Source organism: Tursiops truncatus, chromosome 10, assembly GCF_011762595.2.
Source record: "Tursiops truncatus isolate mTurTru1 chromosome 10, mTurTru1.mat.Y, whole genome shotgun sequence".
Taxonomy (NCBI): Eukaryota; Metazoa; Chordata; class Mammalia; order Artiodactyla; family Delphinidae; genus Tursiops; species Tursiops truncatus.
In genome coordinates this window covers 8,223,615-8,244,367 of record NC_047043.1, presented here as the reverse complement: position 1 = coordinate 8,244,367, position 20,753 = coordinate 8,223,615, and the positions used below count along the sequence as shown (strand labels likewise).

At 44.2% G+C, this 20,753-nt stretch overlaps 1 protein-coding gene across 2 annotated transcripts in view; it reads left to right on the top strand.

The window, feature by feature from the left end:
• NEDD9 (neural precursor cell expressed, developmentally down-regulated 9) overlaps window positions 1-20,753 on the top strand; it is a 195,063-nt gene that overhangs the window by 150,959 nt on the left and 23,351 nt on the right. For both annotated transcript variants that reach the window (XM_033863826.2, XM_033863827.2), the window contains one exon: window positions 17,958-18,404. In XM_033863826.2, the coding sequence (XP_033719717.1) occupies window positions 17,958-18,404 (447 nt within the window). The remainder of the gene's footprint in view (window positions 1-17,957; window positions 18,405-20,753) is intronic.

The window sequence follows — 20,753 nt, the reverse complement described above, 5'->3', positions numbered from 1 at the left end:
GCTTCGGGAAGCAGTTTGCCATACGTACTTTTAGTGGAAGAAGTTCAAAGCCCCAGGTACCCTTATACAGCTGATGATGGAGAATTTTGACATCCATAAATGACATTGGATTCAGAACCAATGAGTACTTGCCATTTCTTGAAAACACTTTCATTGGCGTTTGAATGGACTGAGGGTCTGAAGGCTCCAGCGAGCTTATTGTCCCTGAAACTCATAGTAGTGTCAGAACACTCAGCAGCATATTTTCCCAAGCATTTCTCACCTTTGTGTGTTTATTCTCGGCAAAAGGATTACAACTTATTTAGAATATCCCCTTTTGTCTAAGTTGCCCCCATCTAACCAGGCAAGCAGCTTCCAGAGACCCCCTATTCAGAGCAGATTGCAAGGGATTGGATATGAATTTTGCTTGGAGGATGACTACGTGTGTTTTAGAATAGATACAGTCCCAGTGCGTTTAAACAAACATGCTGTTGTTGAAAGGCGTTTAGGCCAGGTGGTTATGCTTTGGGATTGGCAATTTGAGTTACCTGTCTGACCTTCAAGATTGTGCTAGCTGAGAGCTACTTGGCTTTCTGAATTACCTAGGTTGTGGCTCATCCTTTTTTAATGTGAGGTTGTAAATACTCAGTTCTGGCTAATAGCCGCTGGCTAACCTCAGTGATAAACCTGTTATTCAAAAGCTATAAATCTTGTTCAGTAGCTCTAAATCTAACTGTTGAAAGTCTCTATTGTGATGCATGAGTTATAGCTCTCCTTGGAAAGGTTAGAACTCTCTGAAAGCAGAGGTATCAGTTAGCACTGTACTATCAGCTTTCCATTTTCTACCTCAATAGGAGAGATCAGGGGAATGGATAATCCTGAAGATTCTTAATATTTTTGACTTCAGGATGCAACCAGAAACAAATCCTTCTACCTGGCAGGAAAGCTCTTTTTCTTGAAATGGCTCCCCCGTATTTCCACAGCTCCCTTATTTAGAACAGTGATAGGATATCATAATCTTTGCCCCTCTTCTGCCTATCGTGAATGCCTTTAGTTTCATAAAAACCAGCTTGAAGGGGGAAAAAAGAGAAAATACGTTCCTACATTTATTATTGGAAAGTATAAATGGCTGTTTTTTAATGTTGAGTGCCGCAACCTGGAAAGTGACAGAGAAGTCTAAAGTCACTGTTATTCAGCGACCTCATCATGTTTAGTTTTACTTTTGTGGAAAGAAAACATCACAGCAGCTGACGCTGTGAACTGTGATTGCCGTTCATGGGGAAAACCTGCCTCTCTGCTGGGTCTTACCAGTGCCGAGCACCCTGCCAAGTGTTGTATGATTTTTATTAGCTTGCGCACGTCTTCACCAGCAAAACTACTGACTTCCCCAACTAACCAAATGACAGATTGACACCTTGTGGTGACTATAAAAGGAACCAATAGCTGAAGCAATCTACTTTCCCTTTCTCATAAAGCCTATTTTCTCTCAAGTTAATAATGGACTTTGTTTCAGGAGAGGATTTTGTAATTTTAAGTAGAGGAGGTGGCACAAAGGTAGACGAGTGATAAATAACAGTTCTTAAGACTCACCAGGCCAATACAGAATTCCATATTTAAATCTCCAATTAACTCCATGAGGTGGTGTTAATACTTCATACTCATTTTCAAATGTGGAAATTGTGGCAAAGAGAGGCTAAGTAATTTATCCAAAGCCACACAGCTAAAAAGTGGAGGAGCTGGGATTTGAACCAAGATGATCTGGCTCCAGAACTTGTGACTTTAAACCACTATTAAAGAAAGAACTCTCTGTGACCTCCCTAAAATGTGCTGTGTGACTGGTGTTTTCTTCTCCCAGGAAGTTTAAGACTCTATGTCATCTAGAGTATTCCTGCACATCAAGGTAACGATTATATAAAAGACCTTTCGTGCTTATTGAATAAATCATAAGAACTCAAGAAAAAGTATTCCTGCAGAATACTTTTTTTTTTTTTAAGACAGTAACTCTACAAAGCAAAGTGAAATGCATGTTTGGTAGTGTTGTTTAATTCGAGCCACTTAGGTGTAAAACCAGATAATTATTAGATTGTAAAATCCTGGAGTCAGGAATTACCTTTTAGACACGATATTGCTCTAAACACTATAAATTTAGCACAGTCAGACTTAAAGATACTCACTGAGTGATTTATAATCTGGCCACTCTGAAGATATTTTTTATATACATTTATTTATTTATTATTTTTGGCTGTGTTGGGTCATTGTTGCTGCGCGTGGGCTTTCTCTAGTTGCGGTGAGCGGGGGCTGCTCTTCGTTGCGGTGCGCGGGCTTCTCATTGCGGTGGCTTCTCGTTGCGGAGCATGGGCTCTAGGCACACAGGCTTCAGTACTTGTGGCACACGGGCTTAGTTGCTCCATGGACATGTGGGATCTTCCCAGACCAGGGCTCGAACCCGTGACCCCTGCGTTGGCAGGCAGATTCTTAACCACTGAGCCATCAGGGAAGTCCCTAAGGCTTTTTTTTTAACCAGATTATCTGGTTTGGCTACTTCAGGGATCATAACTAGAGAACAACCAAGCCTCCCCTCATTCTGAACTTACACACAGCTCCAGCTCAGCCAGCTTATATTTATGGTAATCTTGAGCACTGTGGAATGCAAGCTATTGCTCTGGTGAATTTTTTCTGGTTAGCCTATATCTAGTCTATTTTAATTGCATTGTATGTATTTTTATTTGTTCACAGGAAGGGTGCAGTCACTCTCATATGCACGTAAAGTTCCATTTCTTTTTAAAGGATTCCGTCTGAGGCTCGCTGACAGTAAATTGCGGGGGACTTCATTTATCAAGAATTTTCCCCAAGCTCCTTGGAACATACACAGCACGTTCTGGATACTGGGGTTGAGGGCTGTGCCTCAGTGGCCGTGGCTTGCTCAGGGAAAGCTTCCCTCCTGAGGGTCTGGGGGTGGGTTATCGCTGCTGTCTGCCAGGAGGGTAATTGGAGGGTGGGTACACAGCTGTGTTTGAGCAGAGGCCCGAGGCCCCACCCACGTTGTGCAGGCCCAGGCCTGGTCAGTGCCCCACGGGCCCGGCCTGTTTGATCTCTAATAGCTGAGCAGCTTCTGTGGCCGAATTTCTGTACCCTGTGTGCCTACGTTAAAATGCTAAATTACTTCTCTAGTCTGCCATTCAGCAAACTCATTCATGAACGTTCCGACTGAACGTTAGAACAGGTAGAGCTTAGAACACGAGTAAGAAAACTACATTCTGAAATTCAGATTCCTGCGTCGTGGATGAACATGGTAAAGTAGGTTAGGGAAACCAGAAAGTGTGTACAATGAAAAGCTTTCTAGGGGACTTTGAAAATATTTTTATTTTCTCAAGGTGGCTTGAGAACATTTGATCAAGTGTCTTTGATTGAGTCAGCATGGTCATTTATAATCCATATAATTTCTGATTCTTTCCTGGCTTCAACATTTTGGTTTTAAATTTTTTATTCTCTTCTAAATGATGTGTTGCACACCCTCCAAATGAGGGACTCCTGCCCCCTGCCTCCTTTTTAAAACTTATGTGAGATCTATGCATTTAAAAGCACCAAAAGATGCTTTGAAAAAATTATTTGGTTACATATTTATTTCTTAACTGAGCAAACCCATTTTCAGAGCTAAACGATTTACGTATACAGAAATCAGTCTTTGTAGAACTGAAGGTGTTCTGAGAACACCGATCTAGCAGGTTGCACAGTAACGAAGATTCCTTCAGCATCCTTTTCTTGCTGGAATATACATCAGTCCTCTTCTGAGAATTCATCAGTGGCTTCCACTCTGCGCCCCCCCCCCCCCCCCCACTTCTAAAGAAACTTCCTCTCCACTTTTCAAGTCTCTTTGCCAATTCCATCCCCTTTTGTGCCCTTATGACCTCATCGTCTCTCTCTCTCTCTTTTTTTTTTTTTGCGGTACGCGGGCCTCTCACTGTTGCGGCCTCTCCCATTGCGGAGCACAGGCTCCGGACGCGCAGGCTCAGCGACCATGGCTCACGGGTCCAGCCGCTCCGCGGCATGTGGGATCTTCCCGGACCGGGGCACGAACCCGTGTCCCCTGCATCGGCAGGCAGATTCTCAACCACTGCGCCACCAGGGAAGCCCATCTCTCATTGTTTTCATTCAAGCATTCTCTATGCTTCTCTAATACCGACTTCTGTAGGGCTTGCCTCCCCACCTACACAGACGTGGCACACTTAAAGCACACTCTGTACCCCCTACCTCCCTCCTCTCTTTGGACTCTGCTGTGGGAAATCTTGGTCCCTTGTTGCTCCCATTCATTTGCCCCTGTCTCTTTGTGCCTACGTGACTTGGTTCGTGTGTCACTTGCCGTGAGTCAAACCCCCTCATCCATCCACTCTATAAGAGAATCAGAAGACTAAACCTTTGTCTCCCTGACTGTCCTATAATCCCTACAATAGGCTTTCTGTTTCTCACCGCTGCCCTACTCTGTTAGCACTACCTTACTCATTAACCTCTTTCAATCAAATCACTATCTAAATGATACCTGGAACTCACATAGGTTGCCCACTGGGGCTTTCCAGTTTTAGGTAAGCCCCACTGAATACGAGAGACTCACCCTTTATTTGTATGTAGCGGCAGATTGACAGACAAGTCCCTTGAATAAAAAGTATGATCCAGGATCTGTTGTGGCCTTGGGGGTGGGAGGCAGAGGTAGGGACTTGGTCTCTTCTGTGTTCTTGCAGTAGAGACAAGATAGAGTATGAGGTTTGGGGAAAGGCATTTCTGTTTCCTGTGACGTGATGCTCTGTAACCTTGGGCAAGTTAAGCTCTCTGGGCCTCAGTTTTCTTATCTGTAAAGTAGGGATAATAACTGCCTCATAGGATTGTTCTAAAGCCTAAGCAAGACATTTTCCATGGTAAGGTATTTACCATGGCTCCTGCATAATGGAAGCAGACAATGCTAGTCGGCCCCAGCTCTCCTTATATAAGTAGGTGCCCAATAGATGTTGAAAGGATAGTGTGGACTCAAGACTTGGTGACAGGATTATGTCAAAACCCCAGTCACTAGGTTAAGATAATCGAGTATTATTGAATATTCCATGGGCCTGGAGATGTCTTGCAGAAATGCAGATGCCAGACAGGGATTTACCAGTACACCTCTGTCCCCACTTGCTAATATTTTAATGACTTGGTATCTTCATTGTTATTAATAAGATTTGATATTCCTGAAATCGTAGGACCTTGCTCACAGTAGGTACTCAACAAACATTGAATTGAATGTTGAATTACATATAATACTTACACAAATAGCCGTTAAAAGAGTCTCGCTGTATGGCAAAGTGGATTTTGTTTCAAATCCCACTTTTGTTACTTCCTAACAGTATGATTTTAGGCAAGCTACTTCAGGTCTCCATTTCCTCATTTATAAAATGGGAGTAATAGTACCTGTCTCATCAGATAGTTGTAAGGATATAATGTATGAAAATCATCTGTTTCTAGTACATAATAAGCAGTTTAAAATGGCAGGTATTATATGATGCATTATAAGATACATATAATATATATACTCAGACATATAGGTGCAGAAGCATTATATGTATAAAAATGTAAGAGGAAACCTTTGCTACAATTGTTTATCCACAACAAAACTGGTACGGAGGGAAAGAGAAAGTCATGACTGTAAAAATTCAAGGGGGAAGTGCACAGGAGGTGAGTGGGGCTCAGGGAAACCATATCTCTAGCCTACTGCCCTCAGTTAGAGTGATGGAGATGTAAAGTAAGAGGCGTTGGTGATCTATTTTTAGATCATTTTAGGGTTAGAAAGAAACTTAAACAAATTGGTTTGAAATCCCAGCCCCTGGGACCATGGAGTTACTCTGCAGTAACATATAGACTTAATTACCAAGGCTCCTTGCCAAGATAAACACAATGGTGCCACTGGGAAGAAATCCTCTATTTCCAACTTAAAATGAAGAGAATAGCTACCAGTTACCTAGGCAATGGATGACTGCAGAGTATGGGCACGGAAAAGGGACCAAAAAAATAAAACAAAAAAACCCTGTTTATACTTTGTCAGCAACACCCTGTCCGTCTTATTTACTTTGAACATTCCAGTCACCCCCCTGCGGGAATTCTTACTAGTTAATGAGGATGCCGCAGGCCTGGGGAACATTACAGCTTAGCTGCAAAAGACTGTCTTCCTGAGGAATCTTCATTTTAAGATAAAGGCCTTATTGGTGACCTTTTCCACCCTCCACTGGAAAGAGTGATTCAGAAGGTGGACCATGTGATCTAGGTGAATTGAGGCATATGCTTTGAGGAAGATGGAACGGGCACTCCAGAAAATAGAAGTAGTGATGGTGTGTGACCGTGAGTTTTCATGATTGAGATGGAGGGTGGGACAGCTGATCATGGAGATAATGAAATTGCCAGTGCAGTGTTTTCAAATACATATACTTGGGCCTCACCATGGATTACTAAATACAGGTTTATTCTTTAAAAAAAAAAAAAAGCTAGTCCCTTACCCTCAACCTCTTCCCCAATTAATTTAGCAATTAATTGTGCTAAATGGTATTCAGGTAGGTGGTTCATGAGCCTTATTCAAAGGCTGGGTTCACTCACATGGAGGCATCTTATTTCTTTGCAGATCTTGGTGTGTATGTTGCAAATGAGAATTCCTCCTGATAGTTCTAATATGTCAAGGTAATAGTTATGTTACCAAAAATGTTCCTTATGTGGAACGTTGATGTTTATGATTACCAGAAATAAAGACTGATCAACCATGAATACGTAAAAGTGCAAGCACTGCACCAAAACGCTTGATAGCTCATTTTGAATTTAATTCCTTTCTTTGCTCTTTGTGTGTGTGGGCAGGGCGGGGGGGGGGGGGGGTGCGGAGGGGTGTGTGTGTGGGAGGGTGTTATTTGTGAAACTCAGTAGAAAGTTGCAACCACCAAAAGGCATAAATGGTTAGGATTTGAACCAGATCTTTCTATTTAATTAAAGCAATATTTATTTAGACAGTATGATGTCATTAATATTTTTCCTACTTTATTTTAGTTATGCTGTCTCTTGTATGAATTAGCCTTAATCTCATTGATTTGTGGTAGTCAGTTTATTGCCCTTAATTTAGCACCTCACTCCCACAGAAGATGGGGCTGACTCAGGACTCAGGCTTCTCTGTCCCCAGGCTCTGTGCTCTACTGAAAGACTGAGCTGGGATTCCGTCCCCCAGCCCCCAATAACCATAACAAGCAATGCCAGCCACTGGGAAGTCAGGAAAGTGGACTTCTAGACCCTCCAGGCTTCTAACAGGACATGTCAGTGATCTGTCCATGAGTTCGTTGTTACTGTTTTTTGGTTGTTGTTATTAATCATCCGTGGTATGACTTAGAGTTAGCAGGAAATGGCTTGAGTGGACCAGCAGTGCTGCAGAACCATCACAACAGCATTGGTAGAGCAAAATTTTGACGTCTTTTTTCCCTTGAGTGCTCCTCTGGGTTAGAACTTGCATGTTATTCTCTGATTCTCCAATCTTTTCCACTCAGAGCTAAGTTCGATGAGCATCCCCTTAAATGGTGGGGAGGGTAAAGGAAGGGGGTGATAGGAACACAGTTAGCCCAGTGGCATTCACTGTGAAGCTGGACTGCTTGACAGTCTCACAGAGGCCAGGATGCCCTTGGAATAGATCTCGTTCCCTTATAAAGATCAGCTTGTCAATGAGAGAACAGTCCATTGACTAAACCTAAGATTCTTATCAGTACTTATCTTCTTTCCTCCCAAATCCTAAATTCAGCGAAGGCAGATCCATTAGCAAGATATATACTTGGATGCCTGTCTTTTATTTTTAGTTTAAAATATATATCATTTCTGTAGGTATGTATCCACGTTTCACAGACCCCAAAGTGGGACAGATGGTCTGACAATGAGAAGGATATTTGAAACGGGGACCGTCTTGGAAAGTTTAGGAACACATGGTCGTTCTAGCTGCTTCAGAGATCAATCAGCCATCGAAAGCATTATCCCTTTTGCCTTATGCCAGCCTTTTATCTAACTTGTTTTCAGCTTCTTATCAGGAAATTATCTAAGAGGCTTTTTTAAAGTGGATTCCGGCAAATTTTTTATATTTACCTGTAAATAATATGTACCACGTGACATTTGCTGGTAAATAACGAGGTGGTCCTTTTCTTTCTCCTTGCAGGAGTAGGAATCTTTAGCGATGAAGGAAAGCCCGTTTTGAAATATGGACTGTGCAGAGAACACCTGAGAGCACTAGGCAGCGAGGGGGATTGTGTTTCAGTTGCTCTTGTTGAAACCTGGCAGGATAGCTCTGTGCCTCACAGCCTGCAGCGTCTGTATCCAGCCTCCTACCTCCCTTATTAAGATCTTAATTACAGATGCAGCCTACTTCATTGCTGGAGGGAAAGAATTTAGTTTCTCTGAACTGTGTCTGTTTTTTGGTGTGGCAGGTGTCATCATCATGAGATCATTTCTGGTTTGTTTTCTTTCCCCGGAGGAATTTTTTTTGGGGGGGGAGGAGTACAGTTCTTAAGACAGAACTTCATGAGCTCATACTAGTGCAGTAATCATAACTGTGCTTTGATTTTACAGAGACCCTTTCTTCTGAAGATATCAGAGTGTTTTGCATGTATAGTTTCATGACTCCTCGTGATATTATTAAGAACATGTTCATTATCCCCATTTTGCAAATGGGGAAACAGAGGCATAAAAGGCAGTGCTTTCATTGTCATTAGTCTTACAAGATGAGGACCAAGATTAGACTCTGTTAATTTAACAGTGTCATGTCCATCCCTCTATCCGGGGTTTCTCCACCCCAGCACTATTGACATTTAGGACTGGCTGATTCTTGGTAGTGGGGACTGTCCCTCGCATTGCAGGATGTTTAGCAGCGTCCCTGGCCTCTCTACCCACTAGATGCCAGTGACACACACACACACAGTGTGACAACCAAAAATGTCTCTGAACCTTGCCAAATATCACCTGGGGGGACAAAATCCCCCCCCCCCAGTGAAAAATCACTGGCATAATCTCCCCTATTTCCTTCTGCTTAAAAATAATTACCTTACTAGTTTTATGTAATAGAAGCCCAAAAATGCAATCATAAAGCCGCTGGCCATAATCTTATCATGACCGAGGTTGGGCTTAATGTTAACGGTTCCTAACCAAAAGGAAGCTTCCTCTTCTGTGCTTAGTGCGAATTTGTTCAAGTGAATACCACAAAATACTAAGAAGCATAGGGTCTCATTAGGTCACGTGTAAACCATCAGACCATCGCAAAGGCAACCTGAATCCTCTGAAGTCTTCCTTTGGCTTCATTTTCCTAATAGTCCACCTATTATATATAAAATATATAAATAAATAAAATAGCTTTCTTCAGGGCCCAGTTCCAAATGCATGTTCCATTAATAATGGGCCTCGAAGAAAACTGTTTTATTCTCATAAACTGCTGTGGCATATGTACGTGTAGGAGCTTGTCTATATCCCCAGCCACTAAACAATTTCATTAGTTTCATTCTGAGGTTTTCTTCTCCTCCATTTGCTTCTGCCATCTTTCCTCTCTCTTCTAGCTGAGAAGCTGCAGCTTCTAAAAATGCTTTCTTGGGACTTCCCTGGTGGTGCAGTGGATAGGACTCCACGCTCCCAATGCAGGGGGCCCGGGTTCGATCCCTGGTCAGAGAACTAGATCCCACATGCATGCCACAACTAAGAGTTCGCATGCTGCAACTAAGGGGCCTGCCTGTAGCAACTAAGACCCGGCGCAACCAAATAAATACATAAATATTAAAAATTCTTTCTTGAGGCAACTCTGCAACTGCAGTGCTGACAGTATACGATTGTACACACCCTCTCGGCCAAGTGTGCAAATCCATTTTTTAAAACTCTTTGAGGACCTCACAAGTTAAGTAGGATAATAGCAGTCAGGCACCAAACCTAGTTCAGGGGTCATCTAAAAGAGTTCCAGTGAGGGGTGATGTCCAAGTTACATCACTTGGGTTCTGGCTGGGAGGCAGATGAGGGTTGCTAGTATGGGTACATATTGGCACTCGTGGGTTTAGATATAACTTCATACCTTGGGGGTTGCATACCTTGATGTAGGAAGATAAGATATATGGGAATGTAAAAATAGGAAGATCTTTCCCTTCTTTCAGATACTTTATTAGATGTTAGAACTTGTGTGCTTTGACTATTGAGAAATGATACAGTTTTTGGAATATACTGTAATATTTGTGGGCTAGAGTCTCCTACTCCTTTATAACTTAATTCTCGTTTCACTTCCCCAAGTACCTGGATGTTAGAGGGATTTGTCTAGACAGGCAAATAGAAGTGATTTGATGCTAATACTGTAATGTTGGCTGAAATCCAGATGGTTGTTTTACCATTAATAAACCTATCTTTTGGGTGAGTGGGTGTCAGACCTTCATCATTATATGGCGCCTGTCAGATTTATCTAGGGACAGACCCTGAAAAGCGTTTGTGCCTGCCCCGTGTTTTTGATCCTTTGCCAATACACTATGCTTAAATCTATCAAAACCAGGCAACCTGGGACAAATGCGTATAAATTCTGAGGCTTAATAGCAGCGTTACTAAATTCTAAGATGGAGAAGGTTCTCAGGAAGCATACCCTGGTCCAGTGGAAAACATTCCTAGATTAAGAAGGGAACCAGATGCTAGTTCTGGCTCTGCTGCTGATATAATAAGAGACCCTCTGGGCGGCAGAACAAGAAGACTGGGCAAGAGTGATCTCTGGGATCCCTTCGTAGTCTAATATTCTAGCCTAGTCGGTCTGGTCAAGCCATGGGTGACTTCTGGTTCTAAGTACCCACAGAAACCTAGGTGTTCTCCCACCGTCTTTCAGACCCTCAGGAGTTACTCAAGAAAACCCCAAAGACCACAGAAGAGTGGAGAATTGAGTTCTTCAAGACATAGGTATTATTTATGATCATCAGAGTTGGGAGGAAAAGCTAATTTATTTTTCTCACATACTATTAACAATCAAATCCATCCTCCGCAAACGGCCAAGAAGTAATAGAAGTTGGCCGTGAAGTCACACATACACATGTACACGCACATGAAGAGGATGCTATGGCTAACCATCTTAGAGGATGTGAGGACTTGGGGCAAAGTAAGTGACATGAATATTTAGAGAGAGTCCAAGATACTCATGTAAGCTTTATAACTACCATAGGGGTTTAGAAGCACTTTCCAGAAAATGAAAATCATCGGCTGAAATGCGGTCCAGGTGCTAAAGGGCTCTTTGGTGGCATGTGTTGGACACACCTCCCCAGGGGTCAGGAAGTATGAGCATCATATCTTCTAACTCCTAAACCTAAAAGCCTAGTGTCTACTACTTAACAGTCTCCAGAGGATTCAACTCTTAAAAAAATTCAACATTCCAGATATCCAGTGTAAACCAATATTCCAAGAATCAAAATCCAGACACTTGTAGATATCCATGTTTTCTGACTATGGCTGTGTCCTTCTCTGGGGAAATCCTGCATCCCCCTGTATCCTAAAGATGAGGGTAGGAGGAAGCCAAAGGGGTTGGATGGCCCTCAGACTGAGTTGTTTTTTTTTTAATTGAAGTAGAGTTGATTTGCAATATTGTGTTAGTTTCAGATGTACAGCAGAGTGATTCGGTCATACGTATATATATGTGCATATATCTATATTCTTTTTTTCGATTCTTTTCCATTATAGTTTATTACAAGACACTATATTCGAAATCTTGTAATAAACTATAATGGAAAAGACCTAAGCTGGTTTTCGTCGGCAGACAAACATAAAAACACAGGATCCTTTCTTTCTCTTCTCCAGTGTGTCCTGAGACTGACCTTTCTGATGCTCATCCCTCAGCCACTTCCTTTGGGACCGATTTTCTTGACAATGGCCATTTCCTTCTTTACTGTGTGTGCGCGCGTGTGTGTCCCTGCCAGAGTCCAGGGCTAAAGTTTGGGGGGTTGGGTACAGGAAAGCCACATTGTTGAGAATGTGGCAGCCCTGAGGCTTGGCAGGAGCTCCTGCATGATAAATATAGAATGAAGTAAAATAATAAGAGGAAGCTGGGCCATTGATGATGCTATCAGTCCGGGGGGGAGGGGGGGACACACCAGGCATTGTGTCTCATTTTTCTTCAAACAGCAGCATGAATGGTCATGGAAATTATGTCACACACCTCTCTGTATTTGGAATAGCAGATAGTTTCCCTGGCAATAGGAGTAATAAGCTTTCTTGACATTTTGATAGTAGTGGGGGAACAAAGAAAAGGGCAGGGAAGAGCAGGGTGGTGTGGAAATGATCATGTGACCTGGAGCTCTCTTTACTTGCTGTAATACTGCACGTCATTTTCTGCCCAGTCCTTGGGCATAGCCTGGGAACCAGGAACCGCAGAACCCAAACATTCTGGCGAAGCATGAATGGTGCTCGGTCATCTACCGCCAGATGCAGGTTGCCACACTACAGGGAGAAAAGGCCTCTTACGGAGACCATTGTATTTAATCAGACGGGGATGGCCGGCTCCTCCTGGCCTTCCTGTTTGCTCAGTGGTTGTGGCACTAGCTGCAGCCTCCCCATCTACGTCATCATCCTGTTTTAACAGGGAGGGACGGGCTCTTTCCTGCTCGCCGTCTCCCACGTTCTCTGGCCGTGAGGCTTAGGTGACTTGGACGTGCCATTTATCTTTCTGGTTCTGTTAGTTCATCTTCCCATGTCCATTGGAAAATTTCAACCGAATATCTTGCTGACATCTCTAGAAAACCATTTCACCCTCTCTGTAGAGAACCAGGAAATCAGAGTCCAGAATCCATTTCAATTTAGCAAACACTTAGTGAGTGTGTATTTTGTTTCACACACTGGTTCTGAAAATGCCAAAGAAAGAACAGCTTCCCTGAACTTAAGGAGTTCCCAGTCTTGAAAGGGACAGTACAAGTCATACTATAAGAAATACTGTCACAGAGAACTAGAAAGGAAAACAATGAGATAGATTTTGGGAAGAGAACTCTTCCGGTGATGTGGAAGATGAGTTTGGAGGTGGGAAGAGGTTGAACGCAGGAAAACCAGTTGGGTAGCAATTGTCATTCCTTCCCCCCGCTCCCCCCCCCAAAAAAAAAAGTTGCTGAGGACCTGAGCGAGGAGTGGCAGTGAGGAAGAAAAGCCAGGTCCCAGCTGACTGAGGTTCAGATTGTGAAGTGACTCAGCAAACCTCTGAGGCTCTGATCTTGGGCGGCCTTATGCCTGCTGTTAACTGAGAGAGATCAGGAGAAAGGGGTTTTGCCCTTGTTGAGTGAGAGGTGAAGATACTCATTAGACAACTGGAAATATGGGACTGGAGAGCAGAGGAAATATCGAGGCTGGAGCTGTGGATCTGAGTGTTACCTGTGTGTTTAGATGCCATCGGCATGGATGAGACGTCCTGTAGAGAGCAAACTCATAGAGACGAGAGATCCCTTTGGAACATGATCACTAAAGGGACAGGAAAAGAGATTAGTCTGTGAAGGAGGAGAAAGAACAGTGGTCATGAGAACAAGGGAAGAGGGAGGACCGGGACGTGGAATCATGGGAACCAAGGACAGTTTCTTCTCAGAGATCGGGGTGGGGTCAATGCTAGAGGCTGCTACAATTAGGATCCCTCAAATGGGGTCTGTGACTCTAAATGCGGATTTCCCGTCCTAATTAGAACCACAGCGTTTGTAGCACATGCCTCTAACTTTATCCAACACCGTCCTAATTCTGGAGCTGGAGACAAGAGGCCCGTGTTCTTAGCTCTGTGACCTTCTAGCCAGCTGACTTGGCAAATCATTAACTTCTTGGGCCTCATTTTTCTCATTTGTAAAGTGAACGAGTTGAACTGTAATTGTTTGAAGTGCCTCTGGCTTTCAAGTTCTGTGACCCAACTGTTTGGGTGCTTTGCCAAGCTCTAGCTGCATTTCTAACTGCCAGCCTCTGGAGCCTAACCATCCAGCTGGATATAGGATTACAGAGCTCTCTTATCTTTCCTTGATGTGTTTCTGTGTTGACCTTTCCTGCCCTGGAGATAAATATCCCAGGGAGGGTGGGAGAAGGAGTAGGTCTTGAATAGACAGACTGCCTCTCCTGGGTTTCTGTAAGATATTCAGATAATCACCTTCTGACTTTGTGGCCTTAAGGAATCACATCTCTGCCCTGCAGGAAAGGGTCCCTCCACCTTGTCCTAGCCAGAGAAATTAACTCTTGATCTGCCTGCACTTTTAAATGAGAGGGTTTGTGTCCTGGCTGAAGTTAACTTTGCTGTTATCTCCTTACTAAACTCTTGCCTCAACGCACCAAGTATTTTCAAAAGCCAAGCTCTTTACCCCGTGTTATTCCGTACTTTCTGATGGATTGTACTCTTCTGGAATCTAATGAGATGTATCCATAATTTGTCCGTAATGATAATAATAATATAATATCAATAATGTTATAATGATATAATATTAATAATATTGTGGTAATATTAGTAGAATGATATATCATTATAATTAATATAATTAACTATATAATAATTCGAATAGTGTTATATTAATATAATTTATTAATTATATTAATATAATATATAATAATATTATTAATTATATTAGTAATATATTATTATTTTGTCTCTTGAATGCAACCAATAGTTTCATTATTGTTGTTTAGAGGCAAATACTCAACAAGAGGTTACAGTGAGCAGAACTCATTATTAATTCAGAGAAGTACTGCTTCAAGATACAGTTCTCCTGAAGCGTAATTGTGAGCAAGAGAAATATCAGATGTGTATAAAAATATATATAATAACAACATTAGAATAGAACCAGCCTTTGACGGAGAACTGTGGAGGTGATCCGCTAGGAAGCTGAAGATCAAAGCTCCATCAGCACATTAAATAAATAGTCATATCTTCCCAAGTCTCCCACGACGTTAAAGCACTTGACTGGAATTAACTCACTGAATGCTCACTGCAAACCCATGGCGTAGGTATGTTACCCTCATTCTCATTTTACAGATGAGGAAGTTAAGGTGCCAAGGGGAAGAGTAACCTGCCCAGGTCACACAGCCAGGACCCCAAACCCCAGGAACTGATTTATTCCGTAGACATGACAAAAGGAATTGTCACCTTCAGAGCTTTACCGTAAAATGGGACGGAGCCCAGTTAGGAGGACATTGTGTAGTAGGGCTAAGGTGGCTTAGAGCTCTGGAAAGAGAACTGAGCCAAGAGACCACAGTTCTCTTCCCATCTCTGACTCCACCGGTGTGGCCTTGGGCAGATGATAAACCGCCCCCCACCCCCGATCTGTTTCCTCATCTGTAAAACAGGGAGGTCAGGTCCAGGTGTTCTCTGAAGGTCTCAGGAGCCGTAACCTCCTGTGTGGGAGAGTGGCTGGCTGTAGATATTGGCTCCCTGTAGCCGGCACAGATATTAAATAACTTACTCGCATTCACCCGAGGCTGAGAATAACTCCCAGCATGTGAGGTGTCAAGCTGGCACCGGGTGCTTCCACTCGCGGCTGCCAAGCTCTCTGAATCCCAGTCTCTGGGAGTGGTGGTGGGGGGGGGGGAGGACAGCTAGTCAGAAATCACCTTGTGATCATCTTGTGCATTTGCAAGAGGCTCTCCAGGTTTTCCTGGAGAAGCAGCTCTGGAGGCCTGTCTGGAAACAGGTTGCTGCTTAGCTGGTGGTGGGAAGGTCACTGGAACAGGAGACGAAGACCATCCAGAGCAGCCTTCGTACAGGGATTTCTATCTCCCTCGAGTCGGGCGTGGTCTGGGGCTTGATGGAGCTCCGTGGACGTGACCCAACTCCGAATGCCTGGAGTTCATGTATGCTGATGAGGTCTGCGGTCCTTCACCTTCTACTGTTTTCTGTTTCTTTTCTTTCCCTTCTTGGTAGCCAATGTAATCGCACAGCTCTCCACCCTCGGCTCCCATAGGACTGGTTCCACCCCTATCACTTCTGACTTCACCACAGGGCCTCCTTGCCAGCCATTCCCAGTTGTTGAATGGGCCCCAGAGAAAGGGGTGGAGACCAGAGCCGTCAGCTCACCTCCTGTTCTATCATCACAATAAAACTTGGGTGGAGTAATTTCCTTCTGATCATTTAGGTACAAAGGACCAGCATCTTGTCTTCTTCAACTCGATGACTTTTCTTTCAATAACGGGACACCCAAACGATGGAAGAAGAGAAACAAGAGATTTTAGGATTAGGACACATCCTTAAATGGTTCCTCAAACCAGGATACGGTGCTGTATGGTTTTATCTTTCAGTATGTGGACTTTTAATTGTTAGAAGGAACACAGAGCTTCCTAGAATATAGATACTAAGTAAAACGTTCACCTGGAACTCAAAGCCCTCAGTATCCCTTTAGCTTCCCTTACTGCTCACCTGTCCACATCATAGACTTCCTGGATCAGAAAACTGTCAAGAACAAGGACTTCAACCTTATTCTTAAAGAGCATCACCAGGCTTCCTGGGCACTGAGCTCTAGGGCTTCGTCTCTTTTCCTCACTGCCTAAGAGGACTGTGGTTAACAGTAAAAGTAGGAGCCCCTCAGCTGCTGGCTGGGGGAAGACCCTCCCACGGCACAGCGCCTCCACAGCAGAGAACCAGCCCACAGTGCAAGACCCGCGGTTACGGGGCGGATTACAGGGGCAGATGATTAACGGATGTCAGTGGTAAAGGAATGAAAAGCATGAAGCTGAAAGATCGAATCCACATTTTTAGAGAAGAAAACGGGGCAGAAGTCCAAACAACAACAGCCCCCAGTGCCACGAATGTGTAGTCACAACACACTGCGGCCAATCAGCGGTCTTTTCCCCACAGGTGATCGTCATCACAGTGACACCTAGTGCATCCCAACTCTCTAGCAAAGCGCTAGAGAGATCACTTGGAGTTTTCTGACGGCTTGCTATGAATTTACAACATTCCCCGACTCCTCTGTGTGCTGGGAAGGAGCAGGCATGGGGTGATGGCTGCCATCGTGCTGCGAAATGTGACTGATGCCAAGAAGTGAAATCTTTGGAGCCTTTGAAAGGCTTCCAGGAATGTCAGCATGTGCTCCCTGCCCGCTCTCCGCTGAATGCCTGCTTTGGCTGTCTCCTTAGTACTGAGAGTGCCAGACAGGCCTTCACACAAAGAAAGAAAGTGTTTGGGGCCCATGAAAGGGGAAAGCAGAGCCTTTCCGATGTGAATGGTGAGATTCAAGAAGTAGGAAATAAAGTGGCAGGGTGAGGAGGGGCCCTCAGGAAAGGTAGGAATAAAAGACCAAAGAGGAAGCGATGGTATCTATCTACCTACGCGGGGTGACTTCTTTGTAGCTCCCCACGATCGAATCTGGAGATGTAGACTTACCATCACACTACACTCCATGCTTGCTTCGCATGGAAAGATCGCTTGCTTGTAGATTCTCCACGTATCCAAGGACCTCTTGATCAACTGAGAATAAGAATTTTTACGCCCTGCCAAGTCAGAGATCAGTGTGCCTCTGTTTCCATTTTAACACCGAATATCAATGCCATTTGTGCTGCTTGTTGTTGGGGATTTTCTTTGACTCGTTTTACCTCCAATATATGAACAAAATAAGAGGTGTCTGTTGTAGTACCTCTGAATATCTTGGAATATTTTATTCCTTCGACTGGGTTTAAGAAAGGAAGAGAAATGTTTTGTAGAATGAACCGTTCTCTAACCCTTAGCCATGCTACTCATAACTCCCTGGGCACGGCATGTACTGCTGGAAGAAAGCACTCTGTGGCGTTCTGAGCTTTTCCAAGGAGGCGGTCTGATGTCATTGGTGGCAGACACAGTATGTATGGATCTGTCTTCTGTCTGCACCATCTGTTTTTCTCCTTACAGGCTATTGTTCAGATTCTTCTCTTCTCTCCAGGAAGTGTGTCTCTCCATAAGAGCACGGGCTTTAGGTGTTAAAGGGACTGAGCTACTATTCTAACGTGGATTCCCTCTGTTCTTTCCTTCCTAGAATCTTATGGCAAGGGCCTTGTACGACAACGTCCCAGAGTGTGCTGAGGAGCTGGCCTTTCGCAAGGGAGACATCCTGACTGTCATAGAGCAGAACACGGGAGGACTGGAAGGATGGTGGCTCTGCTCCTTACACGGTCGGCAAGGCATTGTCCCGGGCAACCGGGTGAAGCTTCTGATTGGCCCCGTGCAGGAGACCTCCTCCAGTCAGGACCCGCCTACTTCTGGACTGATGCACCAGCCCTTTGGCCAACAGAAGCTCTATCAAATGCCAAACCTCCAGGGCACCCCTCGAGACACCATCTACCAAGTGCCACCTTCCTACCAAAATCAGGGAATTTACCAAGTACCCACTGGCCATGGTACCCAGGAACAAGATGTGTATCAAGTCCCACCATCAGTGCAGAGAGGCATTGCAGGGGCTAATGGTCCCCACTTAAGTAAAAAGGTGAGTGAACAACAGACTGGATTTTTGTTCTTAATTTTTTCCACTGTACTCAAAGTGTGTGTGTGTGTGTGTGTGTTTGCGCTCCTAAAATAAGAACTTGAAGCTTCCAAGAAGTACATCAAAGTAGTAAGTATATCTTCCAAGAAGTAAGAATATCTGAATACCTTAGCTTGAGTATTATTTTTCCATTCATTGGTCAGCAAAACCTTCTTGAACGCCCACCCCGTGCCAGGTACTGTTGATCCCTCACCATTATGAGTTCCCGAGCCGTGCCAGGTCATACTGCATCATCAAGTGTTTCTCTCCAAACTTCTGATAGACCTGCTTTTAGACCTGGACTCTGCACTCAGTTTCCAGTCTTTTCTCTTTCTCCCTTCAGTGGTACAAGGCACCACATTTTGCACTGCCCTAACAATTTGAGATAAGTAAAAAATCGATTTAATTTCAAACATCTAGTATATTTTCAATGCTTGTGATACAGTGATGAATTCAAGAGTGAATCTGGCCTCCATGATACTTACGCTGTAGTAAGGAGACGTAAGCAGACACTGAATGTCAGGTGGGGAATTGTGCTGTGAAGAAAATAATACCAGTGAACTTGTGGAGGGTAGTAGCCAACACAAAGGCGATGCTCCTGGGAGCATTGCAGGGGAAGGCTTTTCTCTTCAGTTTGCTGGCAAATTCCAAGGGCCTACAATGGGTCCAGTGAGGTTTGGTATTAAGAAGGGACTAATTTAACAGAATAAGAAAAGATCCCTGAATCACAAGAGGAAAGATGCAGTTGGACGCCAGAAAGAGCTGTTGATGCTTAGAACATGACGTATACATGTGCCCTGCCTTGTGAAAACCTAATACAGCATTTGAATTTACAGTCCCAAGTAGATTATGGAATATCTATTTGCGTGATAATGGAATCCTCTGTTGGAAAAAATAAAGGAGGGGGTGACTTACTGTTGGATTCCTTAAATAACGAAGCCACGAATGTATTTTCAAATCACCTTTTATACAAAACGTGTGTTTTACAAAACACTGCTCAAGAGCACAGGTGTTACATAAGCTGAGTGTATAAACATTAGGAGGAATTCCTCAAGAAGTTAACAGTTTTCCGACTTGTATTGCCTGGGACAGTGATCCCTGTCTGGGGGTCATAGACTGCGCCCGTGACCTTTCAAGGTCCTTCTCACCCCAGGGATTTTAGATTCAAAGGGAGAGTCAAACCAGGCCTCTGTCTCCAGAGGGAAAAAGAACAGTTGAAAGGTGTGACTATAAATAAATAACTTCTCTCATTCGTAGCCCTGCTTGTGTGCATCTTAAAAATAGCCCTCCCTCATCGGAGCTGGTGTGAGGCAGACGGGGGAGGCCGGCATGGGAAATGCTTGGCTGAAAGGTGGTGGGGTCTGAGCTTTCATCACAGTTTATTTTGGCAGGAAGGTGACATGTTTTTCTCTTTAGACTCTACCTTTTTAGTTCCAAGTCTGAAAAGTCTAAAACTTCGGACTTCCAGCCATGTCATTTGCTATAACTGTACTTCAGGTTTGTTCCTGGACCCTTGATCCATTTAGAGGGGAGAGAGTTTGACACACCTTCCCTTCGACGGAGGTTGGAGTGCCGGGGTTACCATCGGGCACTTGAACTCAGTGTTTTTGTTTTTGTTTTTAATTCTAAAATCAGTGGAAGCCTTTATGTTTAGCAAGAGGTAGGTGGTTCCTGTAGCGGGAAGCCAGCTTCCGGAAAGGCACTCTGCCAGCCCTCCCAGGGGACGCCACAGACCCGGGGGAGGCTTGACCAGAGCTCAGGGGTAGGCAGTGCCCCGAGTGCTGCGCTTCGAGCAGTCGGGGTCTGAGGTGGTAACGTGGTGAGGCAGGAGGGGACGGTCCTGGCTCTTCCCTGACAAACACCGTGTTCTCTAGGACACCTGACCTCGCCCTGAGTCACCTTAGTGCCACTGGTCCTCAGGCTGCCGCCTCCATCCTGTCCACTGGACCATTGGCTCACGCCCCATGGGAGTGGGTGTGCCCTTTCCTTTCCTCTCCCTCTCTTCCTTCTTTCCTTCTTTTCTCTCTCTCTCCCACCCCCTGTTTTTGCTTTCTTTCCCTCTCCCCCTTTCTTTCTTCCCTCCTTCCCTCCTTCCTTCCTTTGTAGTGGAGATGGCTTGGCTGCTAACAGGTGATTTTAACCTTCTGAGTAAAAACAGCTGCTTTAAAAACTTCCATCAACATCTCCCTCGGTGACGTTTCTGACTCAAGACCTTCTCAATGGGTGAGAATCATACTAATGACTTAAGCCACGGCTCCAAGAGTTCATCTCAGTACGGGGGATCCGGCAGTGTTTGCTTTGAGTTCTCATTGT